The sequence below is a fragment of the Eulemur rufifrons genome, chromosome 26 (assembly GCF_041146395.1).
Source record: "Eulemur rufifrons isolate Redbay chromosome 26, OSU_ERuf_1, whole genome shotgun sequence".
In the NCBI taxonomy this organism is placed as follows: domain Eukaryota; kingdom Metazoa; phylum Chordata; class Mammalia; order Primates; family Lemuridae; genus Eulemur; species Eulemur rufifrons.
Genome location: NC_091008.1, coordinates 6,418,879 through 6,440,828, shown reverse-complemented (window position 1 = coordinate 6,440,828; position 21,950 = coordinate 6,418,879). Strand labels below are relative to the sequence as shown.

Sequence of the window (21,950 nt, the reverse complement as noted above, 5' to 3'; positions counted from 1 at the left end):
CTGCCTTACTATACAAGTCTGTAATTTTATAAATTATAGAAGATGTGGCAAACAAAACAACTGCCTAAAGGCCACACGCTATAGTAGGCAAAATGACAGTCCCCCGAAGATAGTCGCACCCTAATCCCTGGAACCTCTGAGAGTGTTACCTCATATGGTAAAACAAACTTTGCAAATGGGATCGAGGCTTGAGGATGGGAAGGTTATTCTGGAATATCTGGGATGGACTTGGAATTACGGAATCTAATCGCATGGGTCTCTACAACTGGAAAAACGTTCCAGGCTGTAGCCAGAAGGAGATGTCACCAAGGAAGGAAGGTCAGAGAGCTGTCACGTGAAAAGGATGCGACGTACCACAAGCCGCGCTGTCACCGTTCATTTCATACGTGTCTTCCCGTGCACGTGCTCAGACATTTCTCTGGGTTTTATTCTCAGCAGAAGTGCTAGGCCATAGTGGTATACGAATGTTCCGAATTACAAGATATCGCCAAATGGTTGTGGTGATCACACCCCCCACGAACCATGTTAAAGTTCCACGTCTGCACCTACATGCTTGCTATGGTCGACATTCTTAATTTTTGATAATCTCATCTTATCAAATGGAAGATCAGTATCTTAATTTGCATTTTTCTGCTACTACTAAGACTGAGGCTCTCTTCAAATATTTATTGGCACTGTTTTACTCTTCTGTCAAATGCTTTTTACGCGTTTTACCCATTTTTATTGGATTGTTTATCTCCCTGGTAATTCCTTACTGAATTATAGGGATTTGTTACATATTCTAAACACTAATCATTAGTTACACAGGACTTGGATTGGCTGTATGTGCTAGGTACATTTCCCAGTTAGTGGCCTGTTTTCTACTTTCTTTATGGTGCATTAGATAAGCCAGTATTCTTACTTTTAAAATGCTAATCTCTTTGAAATTAATTTTTTTTATTTAATAAGGTAGTGTGCTCTGATACCACTTTTTTCCCCCACAGGGATACCCAATTTTTTCCAGCATCGTTTTTTAAATAGATCCTACTTCCTCGGCTGATTTGTCGCAATCTGTATCTGGGCTCTCTAGTCTGTCCCATTGGTTAATTCGTCATACCAAAGTGTCAATTAGTATAGCTTTGCATTTTTCATTTTTCTTGAAACACAAATATTAATTTCTGTTAACGGGATCACAGAATCACCTGAAATTTAGGCAAACTAGGATGCTTTTACTTGTTAAAATCAAATACAGTTTCCCTCAAATGTCTATGTACCACTGTGATAGATGAAGCATATAGGTAATATGAGTGAAAATTAAAGAAGTATTTAATACTCATGATAAAAATCGGGACCTATGATAAATGATGTGGTGACAATATCATAACACCTCCTGTGTGATATCATTTTTCCTAACCCTAAACAACAATTAGGGCCTGATTTTCCAAAGAGTCAAACTAGAGCAAAGTTATCTGAAAGTCTGAGTTTATAGAGCTGAGTCACATCTTACCGTAAGACCATTAGAGAACAACACGGAAAGTCTAAGAAATCACTCTGCTTGTCTGCTTGGCATCTGCTGCTTGCTATCTGTGTGCCATAGCGGAAAGAAAAGCTAAAAAAAATCGGATGATATTAAGAAGACATGTCTAATATATAGATTTTGCTATTATCTAGTCACCAAAAACAGTGTTTGAGGATTTCCATTTTTACTAACAAAGGACGGGATTTGTAAAGTGTTTTTTGTGTTTACGGGATATGGTCAACAAACGCTACTTCAGTCCTTTGTCCTGTCCTGGCAGTGGCAGGCGTGATGATTTAATCGGTTTCTAAGATGCCAGTTTTCTTAATGTTCTATATGTAGACAGATAAAACAGACCCTAGACTATAAAATAAAGATGTTTCTCACATTTCTGTGAAGCTATTTCCTTAGGAAGGTCTGCTTCTGCTCTGCCCTGCGTGTATTCTGTTCAGCCTGATTTAAATGTCTAAATTATTTTTCTGTGAACTACTGTTTTTTTCCATTTTCTTTTCTCTCTCTTTTTTTTCTTTTCTTTCTTTCTTTTTTTGGTTGACTGTTCTTTTTTTTTTCCTCTTTTTTTATTTCAGAATATTACGTACGGGTGTAAATTGCTTTTGTACCGTCTGAGTGAAAGAGATAAGTGTGCCCATCCCCACATTTTTAACTATCTTTCCATGAGATACTGTTATTCCTTCAAAAGAAAGCCTTTTGGGATTTAAATATATATTTTGAAATGAGAGCTAAGGGGGCTTAGCTGAGGGGCTTTCCTGATGGGCTGAATGCAGGCAGGAAGGAAAGAGAAAAGTTATGGATGAATCCAGAGCTTTTGGTTGAGCAATCAGAAGAGTGGACTTACCATCAATTGAGATGGGGAGACCATGGAAGCAGCAGGGTTGGAAAGGGGAAAAGACGGGATTTGGGTATGGGCGGTATGAAATACCCACTCATGGAAATGCTACGTGGGCGCTTGTATATAATCATCTGAAGTTCAAGTGAAGGATTTTGCTTAGAGTTATAAATATGGGGGTCATTGGCATATAGTGCTATTTAGATCCAGATGACCATTAAATCCCAAAGGGAGTGACTACAGATGGCAAGGACTAAACATCGTACTGATGCCAGCCTCCCTGTTCAAGAAATAATAAAATTAATTTGGTGAGGTTATCCTGAGTAAACCTGCGTTGTTTCTTTGGTATCTCTACTTCCTCAAGGACTTCATTTTATAATCTGCTCTGTAACATAAACCAGAATCAATATCAACCTCATCACTCTATAGAATAAACCTTCGCTTTTTGAAAATCAGAGTATCTCTTCAATACTATATAATTCCTTTTAGATTAATGGAAATGGTAGAAGTGATCTGACACAGCAGGATAAAATCACTTCCGGGTAACACATTTTTAGTTTCCTCTTGAGCTGAGTAATTACATCTGTTTATCTCAAGGCAGAGCCACTGATTTTGCAGAGCATACTTGAACAAGGATGAGTAAGTTTTAATACACGAGACACTATTTTCAAAATTGTGTGTTTGTGACAGAGAGAGACAGAATCAGAGGCTGCACAAAGACATAATCTAAAGCTCTGAACTGCGGTACAATCTATTCACCTCATGTATTCCCACTATTGTTTTTCCTATTTATTATACTCGTTAGAAGCAGCTGTTACTAAGATGGAAAGGAATGGGAAAGTTCTTGAATATTGCTTTCTTAAAAAAAAAAAAAACTTCAAAACATCTGGGCTCTGCACTGAGAAATATTTTTGGTGAGACGGAAATGATTATGTAAAAGATGATGCAGAAGGAACAGCGACCACATTGCTTCCTTGTTGCCTACATTTTTGAAATCTTTTCCTTTCACAGTAGTTTTTGTCAAACGCTATGAAAAGTTTAATGAATTTGTCTAGTTTCCTTCATTTCTAAACGCTTGGACACCACTTAACTTTGGAATGTGGTTGCTCAGTATCTACCAATGATTGGAAAAGCCACTCATTTTCCTGCAGTTTCCAGCTTTGTTTGGTTATTGCAACGTTTTTTCTCACGGTGGGACGTTCCCACCCTTCTTAGCAGTACTCAAAATTCGGAGAGGTGAAGGGAGGAAACACGAATGACAATACACCATATAAAAGAGGAAATCAAAACCAAAAAGTTGGCCCAGACTCTTAGAACAGACCATACACCCTCGATCTCAGCTCGCTCTGAGTCAGCGGGTTATGTTATCACCTTAGTCCGAGCTGTTGTTGTTAGGCCGGTATATCTGCTGTCACTGGAAAACAGCACGGCCAAGTCATACTCCCCAGTGGCGGAGAGCGTGGTGTCAGAATTTCGGGAAGGTCCAAATCAGGACACCTGGGTGCCAGATCGCCCAGCTGCGCGTGTGGGCCGGCCAGCGCCGCGCAAGCCCATCTGCTCCCCACATGCGATGCCAGCTTCTTGCCGAGGATGGGCTCGATGCATGGGATTCTTAAAAGAGAAAGCTCACAGCTCGGCTGTGACATCCTTAGCCTTTCTCACATTTTAAAATAAACAATTTTAGGAAGAGGGGATTAAAGGCTAATGTCTGAGCGATGACAAGTAGGGTATATTGCTAACTCCAGAAGAATTGCCTCAGAAGTTCTCCTTTAGATCGGCATTTGGCTTTTCACTCTGGTGACTGATGAAGTATGACTCTAACTCTCAGAAAGTTCCAGGTGTTAAGCATGTGCACATTCCAAAAATGCTCTCTGTTCCTGTGGCTGGGTTAGTGACAATCAGACCAACAAGGGAATCTCTCTCTCTTCCCCATCCCTTCTAAAACGTAATGGGATATTTGGCCCACACCTTGTCCTGATGGATGAAAATCTGGTCATTGTGGACAATCCAAGTTCTAGAGAACCATTGGTATTAACTGCCTTTTGCCCCCTGCTAAAACTGGTATCTAGAAAAGTATAAACTAACACTCACTTCTTTGCAATTCTGGGGGCTGAGCCCTTGTTTAGTAATCTGCTATCTTTTAGTAACTACTAGTAATTATCAGGTATTTAAAATGTTGTTTTTTTGTTAGTAGTGTTTTCTTTTGTTTTGTTTTTGTCTGTTGTTTTATTTTTAAAAGAGATTTACACCTGCTCCCCTTGAAGATTATAGTAAATTTTCATTTCCTCCTCCAAGACAGGAAGAACTTCAACAGTGTTTCCAGAGTTTATAGGCATAGTACTCTAAGTTGTTAACCTCCTAAAACAAGACAAAATAAAAACCCACTATGAAGAAAACAATCTCATTCACTTTCACGAAAACAAAAATAAAAAACAAAACTTAAGTGGTTTTCCCATTTCACTAAGCAATTCAAAATTATCCTATATTAAAACTGAAATAAAATAATTTTGACTTTGAAGCTGATAGCAAAAGTTGAGCTTGTTTCAACCTATTTGACTACTTTTCTTGCATCTTCCTTCCTGCCTGCCTGCCTCCTCCTCTAAATATTTTCTGAGTACCCTGCACGTGGCAGAAGCTCGTAGGATATCGAGAAGATTAAGTAAGATAACATAAAATTTCTGGCATACAGTAGGTGCTCACCAAATGGTGGCTGTCCCTGTCTTCTAGAAGCAAGACACTATGTATTACTCAGATATTCAACCACACTAATGCTGGAAGTAAGATATTGCTAGGAATATACTGGAGAGGTACAGTGATACCACATTTAATGTCAGAGAAGCAATGACTATGATTTGCACTGTATTTATCCTACTTGATTTTGTTTGTGATTTTTGGAGGAACATGACCAGTCAGTCACGCTCTTCCTTTCCTTTCCATATATCTTAACTGCAGAATACCTTGCTTCAAACCCTTATGTTAAATCCCACTATAATGATTGCTATGGGCACTTCACTGAGTGCGCAGTTCTTAAGTCTGACAGCATAGATTTGAAATCAATCATGTGTTCGTTGCTTTGGACCCTCCCTTTCCTTCGGTTTCGTAAGATGTTTTAAATAGTCCTTGAAAAATCCAGAACACGACCATCAGAGCGTCCATGCTGGTTAGTTCCAGAAACAAAATTAGTGGTGAGGTTGGGCTACGCTATTCTTGATTGATGGCTACTAAGAAGCAGGGTTGTATTTTTAGGTCTTACTTAATTTTGTAAGTTCCAGGCCACAGTTACTATTTTGTGTTGAAAACTTGTATTTTCTAACAAGAAAATTTATAGTACACACTCCAATCCAATTTGTGATCAATCACTGGGCTGGCTGTGGTGGGAGACCTGAGTATTGGTCACTTGTGCTTTTTAACAACGAGAACCAACAGAGACTGAAATTCAGTTACAATGCGTTGCAGCTGCTGTGGCCAAAACCCCCTTGGAAATATAGTTTCAAGAGAATTTTTCTTGTTAAAAAGCCATTTCCTCTAAAGAATGTTGGGAAGATAGCAGCAAGGCAAATAGGCAAACAAGGAAATTTACAAGGATTTCCAAAGAGTATTTTGGAAGCATTGTATTAATTTGAACAATTGAAAAAACATTTTTACTGAGTTAAGCAGTTGAGTCTTTTCTCTGAAATTTTAACAGAATATATTTGCCTTTTTTTAAAAAAATTAAGTTAAAAAAAACCTTTGCTGTGCATTGACAATTTAGAAATTGTATATAAATTTATGGTGCACAAATGATGTTACAGCTTATGAATACAATGTAGAGTAATTAAATCAAGCCAGGCACAGAAAGATATATGATGCATGTTCTCACTTATATGTGGAATCTAAAACAGTCAACTCATAAAAAAAAATAACTTCCTACAGACTTCGTGTGTATGCACGCGCGTGCGTGTGTGTGTGTGTGTGTGTGTGTGCATGCATTTTAACTAACAAGTCGCACATGAAGTAACGTGTGTCACCAGACTGGACTTTAGGGACTTGTACTGAGTACGGTTTGATGGACACATGCCATTAGGTGTTCGTCAAAATCTATAGGATGCACAACACAGTGAACCCTAATGTAAACCATGGATGTTAGTTAATAACAATGTATCCATACTGACTCAACAGTTGTAACAAACTTACCACGATAAGGCAAGTTACAGTGGAAACTGGCACAGAGGGAAAGTGAGGGAATGCAGGGGAACTCAGTATACTTTCAGCTCAATTTTTTTCCAACCTAAAATAAAACTGCTCTAAAAATTAAAGTCTATTACTAATAATTTAAAAGAATCACACTGGTTCACTGAACACTGTATGATAGTCTCATATATATATATATATATTACATATATATTCACGATACTTACTATGCTGAGATTTTTGCACATGTAACATGAATAATCAGAGTTATTACTGTGTTCAGTAGGAAATGCCTGCTTAGCGATACAATAATGCGTTTTCAACAGCTTTGAAAAATACCCACTTTCCTGTTTGAAAAGTTTTTGATAAAAGGGTATTTCCTTTGTCCCAGTCCATGTGGTTACACATTGATACAACTCGGTCTCACAAGTGGCTACTTCTTTGAACTTTGTCCATTCTGACCCTGTAACCTATACTGTGTCCCAAGTATGACCCCCAAGCTTAGTTTAAGAACGTTAAAAATACATTGATTTTTATCGTTGAGAGCTTTACCCTGTCTTTCCAAGATATTTCAAAAATATATAGTGTGTATATATAAAATATAAAAATAGTGTGCATGTATGAGTGTATATATTAAATATATGTAAAATATGTAAAGAGTAGCACATTTCCCAGGCATGATCGGGGGAAAAAGGCAGATGATTCTTCTCTCATAGGCAGGATATTACAACAGCAGACAAGAGAGCTATTTGTGGCCTGCAAGAATAAAAACTAAACTAAACTTTTATCAGAAATGTGAAAGTCTTACTACTGATACTAAACTTTTTGAAGAAATCCAAGAAAAATCAAAACAAATAGGCAAAAGAAGGAAAAACAAACCATAAAAATCTTCCACTTTCAATCTCTCTGCCTATATATTTTTTAAAAGTAAGCTAAACAGAAACTGAATTCATGATTCCAGAATTTTAAATCATACTTGAGTTTATTCTAACTGTCTAGTTCAGATTTGCCCTTCATAAATTCAGGGTGGAAAGGTCTTATTTTTATAGTTTTTCATAAAACAACCTCTGATGATATTAATACAAATAAGCAATGTTTTATGGTCTGCAAAGAGATAGAGAAAGACACTACTATTATGATAGCCATTTTACTGATGAGAAACCTAAGGCTTAAATATTTTAGGTGATTTCTTTGAGGTCCAGCATATCGGGAAAAAAAAAATAGTCTAACCAGGTCTTCAACTGAATCGATATCCAGTGCTCGTTCAAATTCACCTGCTCTCCCACGTGGAAATTGCAAACGTCTTTAACGGTGTGTTCTTAGAAACACACTACGGTGGTGTAAGGGCATACACCCAGGGGGCACAATTCTAACGTGGGACAGGAGATCCAGATTTAACATGCCGGAAACATGAAAATATCAACAGCCCCATAGTTACAGCTCGCTTACTCGTGTAGGCGGAGAAAGAGGAAGAGGTCAAGTGCATCCCCAGGAAAAGAATCCCCCACCCCATGGAGGCCGGAGGCCGACACAGAGATGCAGAAGGAAAAGCGGGAGAGGTCTGAGGCATGGATGCTGACCTACATGAGGCCCTCCCTGCGGCTGATTCTGAGAGCGTCTTCCTAAAACGCTTCTCCGCTCCAATCACAGTGCCCCGAGGTCCCTGCCAGGCCAGGGCAGCAGCCTAACGGGTCAGTGGTATCCAAACTGCAGGTTGGGATCAATCAGTTCGATGAGTCACGACTGGCATTCAAAAAAAAAAAAAAAAAAAAAAGAAAGAAAGAAAAGAGAAGAAAGTAACAGATAATACAATAATACAGAGCAGAAGGAAAGGACTAAAATTTTAAAATGTCATGCTATGTTTCTGTCATAAGAATATTTATTGTGGGGCCGGGCGCGGTGGCTCATGCCTGTAATCCTAACACTCTGGGAGGCCGAGGTGGGCGGATCGTTTGAGCTCAGGAGTTCGAGACCAGCCTGAGCAAGAGCGAGACCCCATCTCTACTAAAAATAGAAAGAAATTATCTGGACAGCTAAAAATATATATAGAAACAATTAGCCGGGCATGGTGGTGCATGCCTGTAGTCCCAGCTACTCAGGAGGCTGAGACAGGAGGATCCTTTGAGCCCAGGAGTTTGAGGTTGCTGTGAGCGAGGCTGACGCCATGGCACTCTAGCCCGGGCAACAGAGCGAGACTCTGTCTCAAAAAAGAAAAAAAAAAAAAAAAAAAAAAGAATATTTATTTTGGGAACATTTTTTTCAGGAGTGTGTGGGGGTGGGGGGTGGTATACTGGATCAGAATGTAAAATACATTTCTCTGTCGGAAAAAAAATTAAAGTCATTGGCCTCTATCGCAGATGATGCTTGGACAGAGGTCAAACCGTCCGCGCTCTCAGCAGCCTGCCAGTCCCTGCTTTTGTCCCTTCCTGTGTGTGCTCCTGCCATTCCAGGGCCGATCGTCTAGCTGCGCTTCCTGCTAATCATGTCCCGAGAGTCAGCAGGACTGAAACAGTGAGCAAAGACAATACAGTCCAAGCCACTTCTTTCATTAATTTTATTTCAAACCCACTGACACGGATGTCATCGTGACATTGTAATGTTTGATAATATATGGTGACAGACACAAATGGAGAGCTGAAAAAGAGCTCTACATATAATTTAGCTCCCACCGGCTTTTTAATCAACTCAAGACAACTGAACTTAATTCTTCCCCAGAGTTTGATTAATAGAAAGCATTGCTTTCGATTGTTTGAAAGGCGAGAATCTGTTTTTGACAGGCACGGACTACGTGTAGTACACCGGGCAGATCGTGAAACACTGCCTAGTCTGCTTCCCTTATGCGCAGAACGAACAAGTTAAATTAGGTAATTTCTGATGTGTCTCCTAGGTCTAACTGTGTTCTATTTTAGTTTACTATATAACTTCTTAAAACTTTTAGATGATAAAAGTTTCTCTTGGCCCTTTGTATAAAGCACTCTATCTTGAATAATAACCGTTAAGCACATTTGAAGAATCCTCTTACTTGGTTATTAAATGTTCAAGCATTTTTAAGACTCTATCAGGTTGAAAATAAATATTAAGGGAGTTTTTCACACTGAAAAATGAATATATAATCATTGATAAAGTAGCAACTAGCAAAAAAAAAATACTCTTTAATACATAGTTCAAGATATAAAGGTAAACATTAGCTATTGTTTAATATATGCATGTACATATTATAATATGTACCATTTTGAGTTTAAATCACAGTTACGTGCACATTCTAATCAGACATGAGTTCCTCTAACAGTAGGTCCACCAGAGAGAAAAAAATTGAAGGCCACTTAAACCCTAAGCATTCAAATAAGTAGGGTTAAAGAAACAAAAAGAACTTGTTTTCATGAGAACCCACACAGTGTTCATTCATCACCAGTGAGTGAAGGAACAGTCCAGAGCATGGGGACAGTTTGGGGCAATCAGACTTTGTTCTTAGAGTCTGCATCAGTCTACAGGCTCTTTTGATAGCTATGAGAAATCATAAAGCTTGGGTTGCCTGATTCCTAACAATCTGAGGTTAGAGATAAAAGGTTTAATTTTTATTGTAGAGGCTTTTTTTGTTGTTGTTGCTCCTGCTGCTATTGTTTCTGGCAGGATTTCCAAAACAGTTGAGCAAGAAATGAGGCTGAAAACTTTGTAAAGATAAAGGTAGATCTATGCATATGTGGCAAATGATTTCAAAGAAGGACAATTATACCAATAAAAGAGAGAAAGTGGAACAGAAAGAAAGGAGGGCTGTGGAGAGAGCTCGAGGAAATGCCACATTGTAGGAAGATAGTCGTAGAGGATTCAGCGGAGAAAATAAACAGGAATGAGCCAGAGAAGAAAACAGAAATAGCATAATATTAAAGAAGCAAATGAAAACCATTATCTGAATGCAACTGTAATTTCAAGTGATTTTAAATAATTCTTCCCTCTCCCCTCCCATTTGGATGAAGCTTTTTAGTCTATTACCCAATAGAAACACTGGCAAAAAGTCTGCATCTAATACATGTTGAAAAAAATTTTGTCACATGCTTCCGTGAGATGATTTTCCCCTCTCAATTTAACATTATTAAAATATTTCCAATTCGCTCGAATCATGAAAATACAACTCCAAATGGGGGGGGAGGGTTGAAAGTAAAGGGAATGGGATGGAAATAATGAGAACCCAATTTCTGAGTCCTGGAAGAGACGGCCGATGCTCAAAGACGGTTGTCAGCGTTCCAAATTCCCAGCAAGCTGTCTGGGCCTAGGCACTGTGTAGAAAGTATTAAGAATCTTGTCTTTGCAGGGGTTATCTTACTTTGCAAAATATCAAATTAACGGCAGCAGACTCGAACACGTTGTTCAATTATTTTGGTTCCTGTGGCTCAATAACTAATACTGCCTTGGTTGTTAAGACCTCTACTCGTTGTGATTGTATTTTTAACGTCTGGTATAGCCTTGCTTCTGTGTCCTTTCCATGATTTCACCAATTACTCAATTGTGTGTTAATCTGCTCATTTTCCACAAGACAACAGTGACTTACCATCCCTCCTAATGTCACCATTCAATATGAGAAATTTGACAGTACGTGTGTCTGTTTATTTTGTCTTGGTTTGTTTTACAATTCTTAGCCTTGGGGTAATTAGGTTTATTTGTTTCCTTCATCGTATGTGTTAGTTTAGTTGCCCCCTGCCCCACTTGCTGGAGAAGATTAAGCAGCCACTTCTTATTTGGTGCAAAAGCATTTGACTTTACTTACTTCTATAATGGCAGTGGTAATAATGACATCAGCACAATAACGAGGCACACTTTTCTCTTCGAAGTTTTTCATATATGTTATATCATGTGATCCTCACGATTGCCCAGTGAGTTAAGTATCATTACTAGTGTGGTTGCTACTATTATTATCCCAATGTTACAGACATAAAAAAAGGACTTAGACTGTTATTTCCAAAGACATATATTAAGCTAGTCAGCGGTGAGCTGGAATTTAAAACCTGTTGGGAAACTGTCCTGCTATAACGCTGGTACAGATCATCTGAGTCTCTGTAAGGCGGTTAGGCGGGGTCAAAAGTAAGGAAAAAGCAAAAGCAGGCTCTAAGCCTAGACAGTTTTCCCGTATCTGATCATAGTATAAATGATGCCACTTGAACCAACTTTGAGCCATTGAGAAGCCATTGAGAAGGGCTGGGCCTCCGGGCTGGCTGTGAGCACGCCGCAGCACTCGGATTCAGGGAGATGGGTCCAGGGAATGTGTGCTTGTTGGCAGGAGAAAAGAAGACAAAATAGGCTTTATGCAATGAGATGTCTTCCTGGGTAGGGCAACACCGTAATTTAATGAGAAAGAGTACAAGGATGGGGTGTGTGTATGTGTACGTATGCATGTATGTACGTATGTGCATGTGTTGCGTGTGTGTGTGTTTCCTTGCTGACAGTGAAGCCCCATGGCAGGGAAGCAAGCAGAGGCAGGGATGAAAGTGATGTACCGCCATGGTGCCTGCCTTTGTATCCACGAAGTACTAACACACTTTGAGCTGCTAGGAGTAGTGGCTGGCAGGAACAGAGGGTCTGGGTTTTGTTGTGGCTTTTACTGGAGCTACGGTTATTCCCATGTCATTACAAAATATAATAGGGAAGAGTAAAAGAAAAGTGCATGTTCTCTCTTAAATCCAGAACAAGCATATTGTAGCAACACAGTCTGCTGGTTAAGTATATGGGTTCTAACAATTTGATTGCTCAGGTTTGGACTTCATCTTTCCTCACTTACTGGTACAAACTGCATAACCTCTCTGTGTCTCAGGAAAACTAACGTCTTTATTATTTATCAAATGTTTCGTCATTTATAATACAAGGATGATACTAGGGTTTGCTTCAAAGGGCTGCCTGGAGAATCAAGAGTTAATGCCAGTGGAGCATTTGGTTCTGGGCCTGACAGAGTGAATAATCAGTCAATGGTACCACTTACTGTAACCTAACGTGTGCCACAGCTACTTGCAAGCCAGTGTTGAGGAAATAACATCTGAAGGTCACTCATTTCTTCCAGTCCCCTGAAGAAAGAACATTCTCACTACACACGAAAAAGCATAACTTGGCGTCTCTTAGGAAAGGTTTGGACAGATCGACTTTGAGAAGTGACTTCCCTGAATTGTGATGCTCTGATTTGTTCTGGCAATTAATGTACTTATTCAACTCATTGATTTTTTAAAATTTTGGTTTAGATTTAGTTTCTTTCTGTTCTAGATTGTTTTATTTATTTTAAATTAGATACTGCAAAATATTTAGAGGGATATTTGATGTATATTTTCCCTTTCATATGACTATGAGAGACAGAGAAGTGACTTTTTAAAAAAATGAATAAGTGTTAGAGTAGCGATTCTGTTCTTAGTGCTACGTAAACTAATTACTTGGGTTAAAATACTACAATTTAGATATGATATTGAAATCTCTCTGCCTTAAAAGTTGCTCTAATTCAATTTACCATTACAAAGAAAAGGAAAAAATACCTCTCAAATGTTATATTACTTGACCTCTTTGGGAAAATGGTTTATATTTGTCCTAACAAAACCAACAATTACAGAAAAATATGTCATTCTGCTCCCGTTCTTGGCAAAAGTGGACAGAGGAGGAAGAGAAAATTGACCTCTGCTTACCTTAAATAGTAACACTAAATGTTTGTGATGGGTTGCATATTTTATCTTCCTAGGTAATCTTAAAGCAATGCTACCCAATGCCAAAATCAATCTAGTAATTCTTATTAATCCTATTTTCTTTTGATTTTTGCCTCCGATTTTAAAAAAAAAAAAAGACAGGCAGAGGTTCTTTTTAAAAAAAGAGGCTCAGGCAGACACAAATATATAACATAAATCTTTTCAATGATCAGATAAATAACTGGAAGCAGGTTTATCTTCTTTTTATAGATGAGTGTAAGAGACTAGAGGTATAATGAAATAAAACAGCTCTAATGGGCTGTCAGAAAAATCACAGGCTTAAATGAAATTATAATTCATTTTGGTGTTACCTCAATACCAAAGAATGAACAGCTTTAAGAGAACGAATCTAAAATGGTAAGTATATTAAGGATTATACATTTTCTCTAAAACTTAACAGATCATTTTAACGTACATTTAAATGATTGTGTAAGGAAGAAAAGAGGAAGCATCAATATTCCCCTAGAACAGAATATACTATGATATGGCCTTATCCACCTTAAAAACCGTAAGATTTGAGACATCCTGGAAAGGAGAAGAGGGGGTGAAAATTGGTATCAGAGGGGAATACTAAAGAAGACTATGACAGGGTCAGAGTCACAGCTGGACTGAGTTTAAGTAACCTGTCCTGTTGCTCTCTCTAGTATAGCACAAAAATAATAGATAGGCATGTTTGGATTACCATTGAAATATTTTTCTTGCTATTCATGATGTAACCTTCCATTTGTATCAACTATCAATTCTCCGTAATTCACAGTGAAAGAACAGGAACCTTAATGTAGATGGTTTCAAAATCTTTTCGATTATTTTGGAAAATTTGATCTTAAAAATTATTTGCTTTCCCTCTTATGTTGAGTGTCAGTTGATGTCCAGAGAGGCTAGGAGATTATTTACTCTCTCGAACGAGAAAGTTGGGCTGAGGTTAGAGAGAAAAAAAAAAAGGCATGAATAAGTTCACAAAGTGAAAAGGCCGCCTACAGAAAGTAGAGTATAAAGTTTCAGTGCACACTTTCATGAATGTGCGTACAAATAGATACCACAGAAAATGCAATCTACAAATGCAATCTACAAATATTAGTGCTCTCTAACCTCCTTTAAGTTTGTGTTTCAATAAACGTCAAAAATTCTTTTCTCACAACATAACGTCATCCAAACCGCTGTCCTTCAAGTGTTCAAGTTTATATTAGAAAATCATGGAAGCTGAATTTACCTTAAACCAGTTTCAGCTTCTTTTTAGAAACACACTCCAGGAAGCTAATCTACATTTAAAATATCATTTATTTGTCACTGTTCTACTCGCCACTGTTAAAGAATTTCAAAATGCTATAGATTGAATTCAAATTAAATTCATCTGCCAAGTCTCAAAAAAGACAAAGCAAGGAGTGAAGAGGAAAATAAGTAATTACAAACACAAATCCAAAAGGTTTTTCCTTTACACACAAAAACTTGTGAATTGCAAAGTTGTTTTCTTAATTGCTTGAATTTTTAAATTTGTTTTGAACGTGTTTCATGAAAGTCAATAACTTAAACTCCAGAGATGATATGGAGTAAAATACTTGATTAAATATTTTGATATTTAATAAAAATATATTTATCCACATGATGTTGAAGATTTGGTTTGAAATTACTTTTGATTTATAACATTTGAAATGTTATAAATCTCCTTAGGAGGTGACATATATAAATATTTACATATATAAATATTTAAATATAAATATTTACATATATAAATATTTACGTATTAGCAACAGTCCTGCAACTTAATTAACCCCATATACATATACAGTACGTACACACACTACTTTTTCAAACCCATTAGTAATAACTGCAAACAGAAGGGCAAATTAAAATACTGTGGTGAGTAACTCAGCAAAATTATTTTCGCTAATTCTGTATCAACCACCTGAATACTACCACTCTCACTTTTCTATGTCAGTTTCTACCGTAACCCGTCTTTGAAATCAAACCTAAAAATGAGAATTGTACCACCTCTGCAGAATAGTCCATTTTCTCTCTGGGTCTTCTAAATCTTTCCTAAAATTCAAGGGCACATTTTCTAGGAGTGATATTATGAATAATACACCTTGCCTATGGAACAAGTAGAAGTCCTATCAATAAGAATGTTTCTCTGCATGTGAAATCAGGCAAATCTCAAGACAATCTTGGAGCATGTTTCGTCTCATTTTGACTTTTGTAGGTTAATGAATTATTAAATCTCTTCAAGAACTTCTTCTGCAAGGGCAATAAAATTTTCATTTTAATTCTCTATCCTGAAAAATTAAAATACGCAATTATTCCATTTCCATTTCAGAAAAAGAAGACCAAAGACTAAGCTTCTAATCTACCTGCTTGAAGTGGCATCCTAGTTTCTTGCTCCTGTGTCCCTGACGGGCACATATTTCAACACTGTCACTCAAGGGTGGAGGGAATGGGGGGCAATCAGACTGTTACGTTTCAGAGTGACACTGCCTAATTGCCTCGCATGACCAGCTGCAATTTACCTTCAATCTTCGCAATCATATTTTGCTATTATGATGGATAAAAACTCAGCTCAGCTACGTTTCAATTCTAGGGATCTTCTCTCTAAAAGAAAGCAACATCTTCCCTTGAATAACATTTCTAATTTCCATTCCATTTCTGAAAATAGGAGTACTAGGAATTTGGGTGGCAGCCACATGACTAGTAAAATTAAGAAGATAAAGATACTCGTAAATATCCAAAGAATTCTTTTTCTTACTCCAAAGAGACTTTCCTACTGGTTTCTTCATAACAACATGCATTTTTAGATCATCTGTTACACAAGGGAAAGGCAGCATCTACAAAATAAAATGATCCCATTTGCCAACTGTCCTGCTATCCAACCCAGCACTCGTCTTGTTTTACTGTTATCGCCAATATGTTACAATTTGCTCACAAGCCTATCATCAAATTTTAAGCATCTGGTACTCCAGGTAAGTAAATATAATGACATATATTCCAAAGAACTGCTAAATTATGGAGGGCGTATCAGAAACTCAGCTCATTTGCAAAATCAATCAATCAATCCTCGAAGTGAGGAGACGCAAGTGGCAAACGCGTTAGGATGCATAACAAAGTAGATGTTTGGAGGGATAGCAAAGTAAGCACGTGTTATACCCATTTACATACAGATATATTATCCAAACACGTAGACTAAACTGAGTCAGAGACACCTCCCGCAGCCTACTCGGGGTGACACTGGCTAGTGATAGTGTTTACATAACTGATTATCGACAGAGGAACATCAGGGTCGGGGCCCCCTGTTGTGACAGAAGTAACAAGTGCTCTATAAAGATCCCCAAAATATACCTGGATTAGAAGGGAAAGGAATCTCAAAAGATCTTTGAGTCCGCCCTTGTCTGCGTAGGGTAACCACACGGTAAGCTCTCTTAAACTGCGAACGCAGAAGCTGAAGTCAGCGGCGTTAGGGAAGTCTCCTGATTTGGGCTGGAGCACCCCTTCTTTGCAATTCTTGCCCTCACTCACGAGGGGCCTCTCCAGACTGCTAGGCCCATCGCTCTGCAGAATGCAGGGTCTCCCCCAGGGAGAGGAAAAGGGAAGGGGAGCGGTCACGTAGGCACGTGCACGTGTGTGCGGGTGTGCAGCGGTTAGCGATGTATATACGTGCATGTCTGGTGTCTTAGTTTCCTTGAGACTTAAAAACAATTCTTTGATTGCAGACCCTGTGATCCTGTGAAAAGGACAGCTGAAATATTTGACATTTCAAAGCGCTGGGAAGCGTTCTGGAACTGCAAAACTAGCAAAACTGCAAAACCAGTAGTGTCCACCCTCGCGAGAGGGCAGTAGGGGCCAAGCCCGGGCCAGAGTCCTCTCGTTGTCCACCCGGGACCGGCTGTCACTGTCACCCTTCGCCCTGTGGCCTGGGCCGGGGCAGGACAGCGGAGGACCCCAGGGGCGCGGGAGCCGCAGCGTTGTCTCCTCAGGGCGACCCGAGCTGCCAGGTGACACTTGTGCCGTGAGAGGTGCGCGGTTCAGCTGTGGCTTCCCACAAAGCAGCGGAAGGGGAGCTGTCCCGAGCCCCGGCGCCCGCAGAGCCCCCTCTCCTGGCCACTGCGCGCTCGTGCCTCTGCGTGTGTCTGTAACCGTTCGCAAGGGACTGCCACTGTCTGTGTGACAGAGACAGAGACGCCTGTGGAAAGTTCCCGCTCTTAAAAACACGTCCTTGCTCTGTCTCTCGGGCACCTACTACACTGTCATTGTCACCTCGTCACTTTGCTTCCCACGGGCGGTTTACTTACAATCCTACGTGAGAAGTGCGTGTCCACTGGAGTCGTTCCCTACCTGTGACCTCGCTTCTCTGAAGGGAGACAGTGGCCGAGAGAGAAGGAGAAGGTGAAAGGGGGTAAATCCTCCCTCCGGGTTGCAGACTGCAATGGTTCAGCCCCAGGACCCGGACCTGACCGCCCACCGCTCCGCCACATCGCCCATCTCTCCGTGCCTCGATTGCTGCATTTCCAGAGCGGGAACGCAACCGCGCCTGGCTCGCAGACTCGTGCAGATAGAACGAGTGACACACAAAGCACCTAGCATCGTGCCTGGCACGCAACAGTCACCACGCGTTAGCCGCCATCAACATGCTCATCACTGGTCAACGGAATGACCATTCTGGCCACTCTCCCCACAGGAACGCACCAAAGCTTGGTACGTGCCCACGTCCCAAAGCAGAGGTGAGACAGACCCCCAACCCTCCCGCTCCGAGCCGTGCGGGACCAGCGGCGACCCGCACACCCGCCCGCGCAGCTCCCCCGCAGGGAACCCCAGCTCAGCCGCCTGCGCGCCACACCTGGGGCCGTCTCTCCAAAAGTTGCGGGGCGCAAAGGCAAACTGCGGGCGTAAGAGCGCCGGACGCCACCGCTCCTGGCTGAAGAGTACATTGCGGGTGTGTGGAGGGATGTTTCCTACCTGCCCCAGGTGCTTGCCCTTCTTACTGCCACCGAAAGCCAGGCCTTGGTACGCGCCCGCAGATCGGTTGGCGGCCTGGGCAGGCGTTTCCCCGCCCAGGGAGGACTTGATGGAGTTGAGTTTGGCCCGCGGGCTGCCGATCTGTGCGCTCTCCACCATCAGCACCGCGGCCAGGAGGAGCAGGCAGCGGGACGGATCCTTGCCCCGCATCCACGCGGCCATCTCCCGGCGAGGAGTCCCTGGGGGGGCGCACGGCCCGGAGGGTGCGAATGCAAGGGGAGGGAGGACCCCAGCACGGGGCCCCTCGCTTTGGGGAGCGGGGATACGCAGACTGTGTTCCCGTTCCCGTTCCCGCAACCCTTCCTGGTTCTGAGCCCCAGGGTCGGGCGAACTCAGTCTTTCGCCTCGGGCCAGAAGCTTGCGCGACCCAAGCGAGACCCGCTTCTCCGCCGGGGCAGGAAGTGCCGCAGTCACTGGCAGCGATCAAAGGCGCAGCGCCTGCTCCCCCAGGAGGCGTGACTCGAGGTGCAGGAGGACCCAGCCCGTGGGGCGCACCGCTCCAGCAGCTCGCTGACCGCACCGAAGAGGTCCCGCCGAAATCTCCGCGGGTCAGTCCCCCTCCTAATCGGCTAGGGGGTCGCACCGGTGTCTTCTCCGGACTCGGATGCTTTCCTCACCTCTCCGTTTCTACCCTTTGCGATTCCACCTTTGCAGGACCCAAGCGCTCCGTTTCAAGGTCAGCAGCAGGCGCTGTAAGGAGGGATCAGGAGCTGCCCCCCGGATCGGAGCCTCGAGAGCTGAGGCGAGCCGAGTCCCCCACGCACGCAATCACAGTCGCCCCCAAAGCGTCACACGGGACGACCCACCGCTGCCAGAGACACAGCTGTGCCCGGGAGCGGACTGCGCCCCGCGCGAGCTCCTGCGCTCTCTGCTCTCTCTCCCGCCCTCTTTGCTTTTTATAGCTTCCCACAGTGGGGTTTTTTTTTTTCCCTCCGCCCCCAATTCCAGAGTGACAAAGAGTGAAAACGTTTCTCTCACCCCTGCGCTCCTGCCCGCTCCTCCCCTGCCCCTGCCGCGGCTCCTTGCGCGGCTGCCCCTCCTCGCCCGCCCTCTCCTCCTCTCCCCCACAACTAACGGAAAAGTGGGGTTCACCCCCAGAGGAGACTGGGGGCTCCTGATTCCTGGCAACAGCTCGGGAGGGTGGAGGGACCTTTCTAAACAGAAGGGGACACGGAGAGAGCAAGCTACCCCACGCGCCGCGACCCCTGCGCCCTTCCCGGCCCCCGACTCCCTGGGAGAGCGGGCAGAGCACCACGGAAGCTCGAGAAAAGCGAGCCTCTGCGCGTGGGTCCCCGTGCGCTCGGGTTTAGGCTTAGCCCGAGCCCCCCAGTGAGTGTGCGACGCCGGCGCCAGGCAGGTGCGCAGGGGGCACCCAGCGGATGCGGACGGAGGCTTTGGAAGGAGAGAAGAGACCAAAGAAGGGGGAAGATGAGCCTATTCTCCCCTCCGGAGGCGTCTGGCTTTTTTTTTTTTTATCCTCCTCCTCCTCCACCCGGACCGCAGCACACACAGAGCGTCTACGTCGCTGAAGGTCTGGAGTAACGGGGTACCCCGGGGGTGCTTCAAGGGTTTGGACCTCGCAGCTTTGGACCATCGTTACCACACCACGCCACTGCCCTCTTGGCAAAGAGGAAATCCCAGGCTGGAATGGGCAGGGACAGAGGGCCTCCGAGGTCCTCTTCGAGGAGTTTCCCGTCTCCCAGCCCCTGGGAATTGTCAGGGTAGCCTTTGCTGTCAGTCCCCGCGGCTTCCCAGGTCCGGTTCGCTTTGGCGAAGGTCGGAGCCGGCTCCGGGAGGGACCGGGAAGCGCGGGCGCTTGGGGGCGCCCGTGGCAGCTGCTGGCGCAGCGCGGAAGCGCCGCAGGGGCGAGCTGTCCTGGCCCGCGCTGAGTCCGGTGAGGCTTGACCGCCCGGCGCGGACTTGCAAAGTAAGGGGTTGTTGGAACGTTGTTGCATTTCTCCCTGGCAGGCACAAACGTCCCGGGGCAGAGAAACCCAAGCATTAAGCCACAACAGACAGTGACGGCCAGCAGCAAGACGAGGACGCTAGCAGTGTCCTCTTTAAATTTTGGACCTAGGGTTCCTTAGCTTTCACGCCCGATCCTGGCACGCACCAGCACGTCTGGGGGCACAAGTTTAACGTGTAGCTAAGTGAGAACGTTAGTGACTCCTTTATTTTCCTCCTAACAACGCTGAGATCTAAAGAGTGTATTCGGAGCTGGTCTTTCCGAGACAGCTCCGGTTTTACAAATTTTTCTGTCCTGACCTGATTATATGTGTATAATGTATATATACACATTATGTATATATACATATACATATATAAACCTATACATACACTATAAATTTATATATATATATGCCCAGTAATAGATTTGTAAGTTTGTTAGGTTAGGCGAGTCATTTCAGACACCAGTAGAAGGCAAGGAAACTGACCCGTACTCTACAAGTGAGTACTTGGGATTCAGAGCCTAGACTTACAAAAGGGTGTACCTGTTGCCTTCTTCCTGATTTGCCAATCAGGAAGCATTACAGAGATGGAGTTTTCTCCATCTCAAGTTAGGGACCTACTGGTTCAGATATTTTTGAAGTACATTTTAGGACAAAAGGAAACGACAAAATGTAGCTAAATATGTAGGCAACAAATCACTCTACAGCCACTTGGAAGGATATAGATTTGTTCCCATGATGAAGGACAAACTCAAATGAACCAAGAGAAAATCTGCAGATGCTTTGCCTATTTCTGTCTCTTCCTTCTTCATTTATCTCTAGTCAAAGTAATATCCCACACACAGGTGTAATTTCACTCATCTGTACTGCTAAAAAGAAATGTCAGACACAGAGCATTTACTATCAGCTCTGCGTACGATCATAAAGAGATTATTACAGAGGCTCACACACTAGCACACAGGCTCCAAAAGCAAACTTTTCTAAATACAGTTAAAATCAAGGTTCAGATAAAATGTACTTGCACAAACATTCTCCCATAGAAAACAAAATCACACTATGGAATCCACTGCGAAAGCACACACCACTACACTTTAGGCTAAAAAGGAGGCAAAAACTAATTCCAGTCATGACCCAAAAGCTTTCTGTAAAATTGTGTGACAGACAGAAATAGATACACATAACCCACATGTGACAAGCAGATATGCACACACAAAATCAACTGCAAATCAACATAACCTTTCAGATAACCGTCATAACCCTACATGTGTTTTTGCCTTGTGTGTTTTCCTAACTATAAAGACACAAGCCTCATATTTCACTTAGAAAAAGAGATTTTATGCCATTTGTAGTAACATGATTAGAGAGTAAATAGATAAAATCAAGACTGTTCAGAAGTAGGGACAGGACCCTCTTGTTCAGAAGAACGTACCTCTTCGAACACTTTTCCTTTGGCCATACATTCCCTCTTCTCTTTGCTCCTCTGGCTGCGGGGCCATTTTGGTTCTATAGAAAAGCCAACACGTTCTCAGCAGTTGTTTCTGGATCCTGGTTTCCTTCTGAATATTGAACCCTGAAGGTAGATAAGTGTACGACTTGTCACTTTATTCCTGGTTGCTGCGACTCACTATTTTTCATCCCATTCTCGCTCTCCCTGCATTAGCGAATACCTCCCATGTTAGTCTGTTCAGCAGTTGTTATGCATTCATCACGCATTCATTAAGTGCAGGACCTTGAGGACACAGAGGTGAGTGAGTGGGGGCCTTGGCCCTGAAGAGGCT

General features: G+C 42.3%; 1 protein-coding gene across 1 annotated transcript in view; it reads right to left on the bottom strand.

Annotated features, from left to right (window-relative positions):
* DKK2 (dickkopf WNT signaling pathway inhibitor 2) overlaps positions 1–18,385 on the bottom strand; it is an 81,508-nt gene extending 63,123 nt beyond the window's left edge. The window contains exon 1 of the mRNA XM_069459197.1: positions 18,164–18,385. Coding sequence (XP_069315298.1) covers positions 18,164–18,385 — 222 coding nt within the window. The remainder of the gene's footprint in view (positions 1–18,163) is intronic.
* Positions 18,386–21,950: the final 3,565 nt, after the last annotated feature.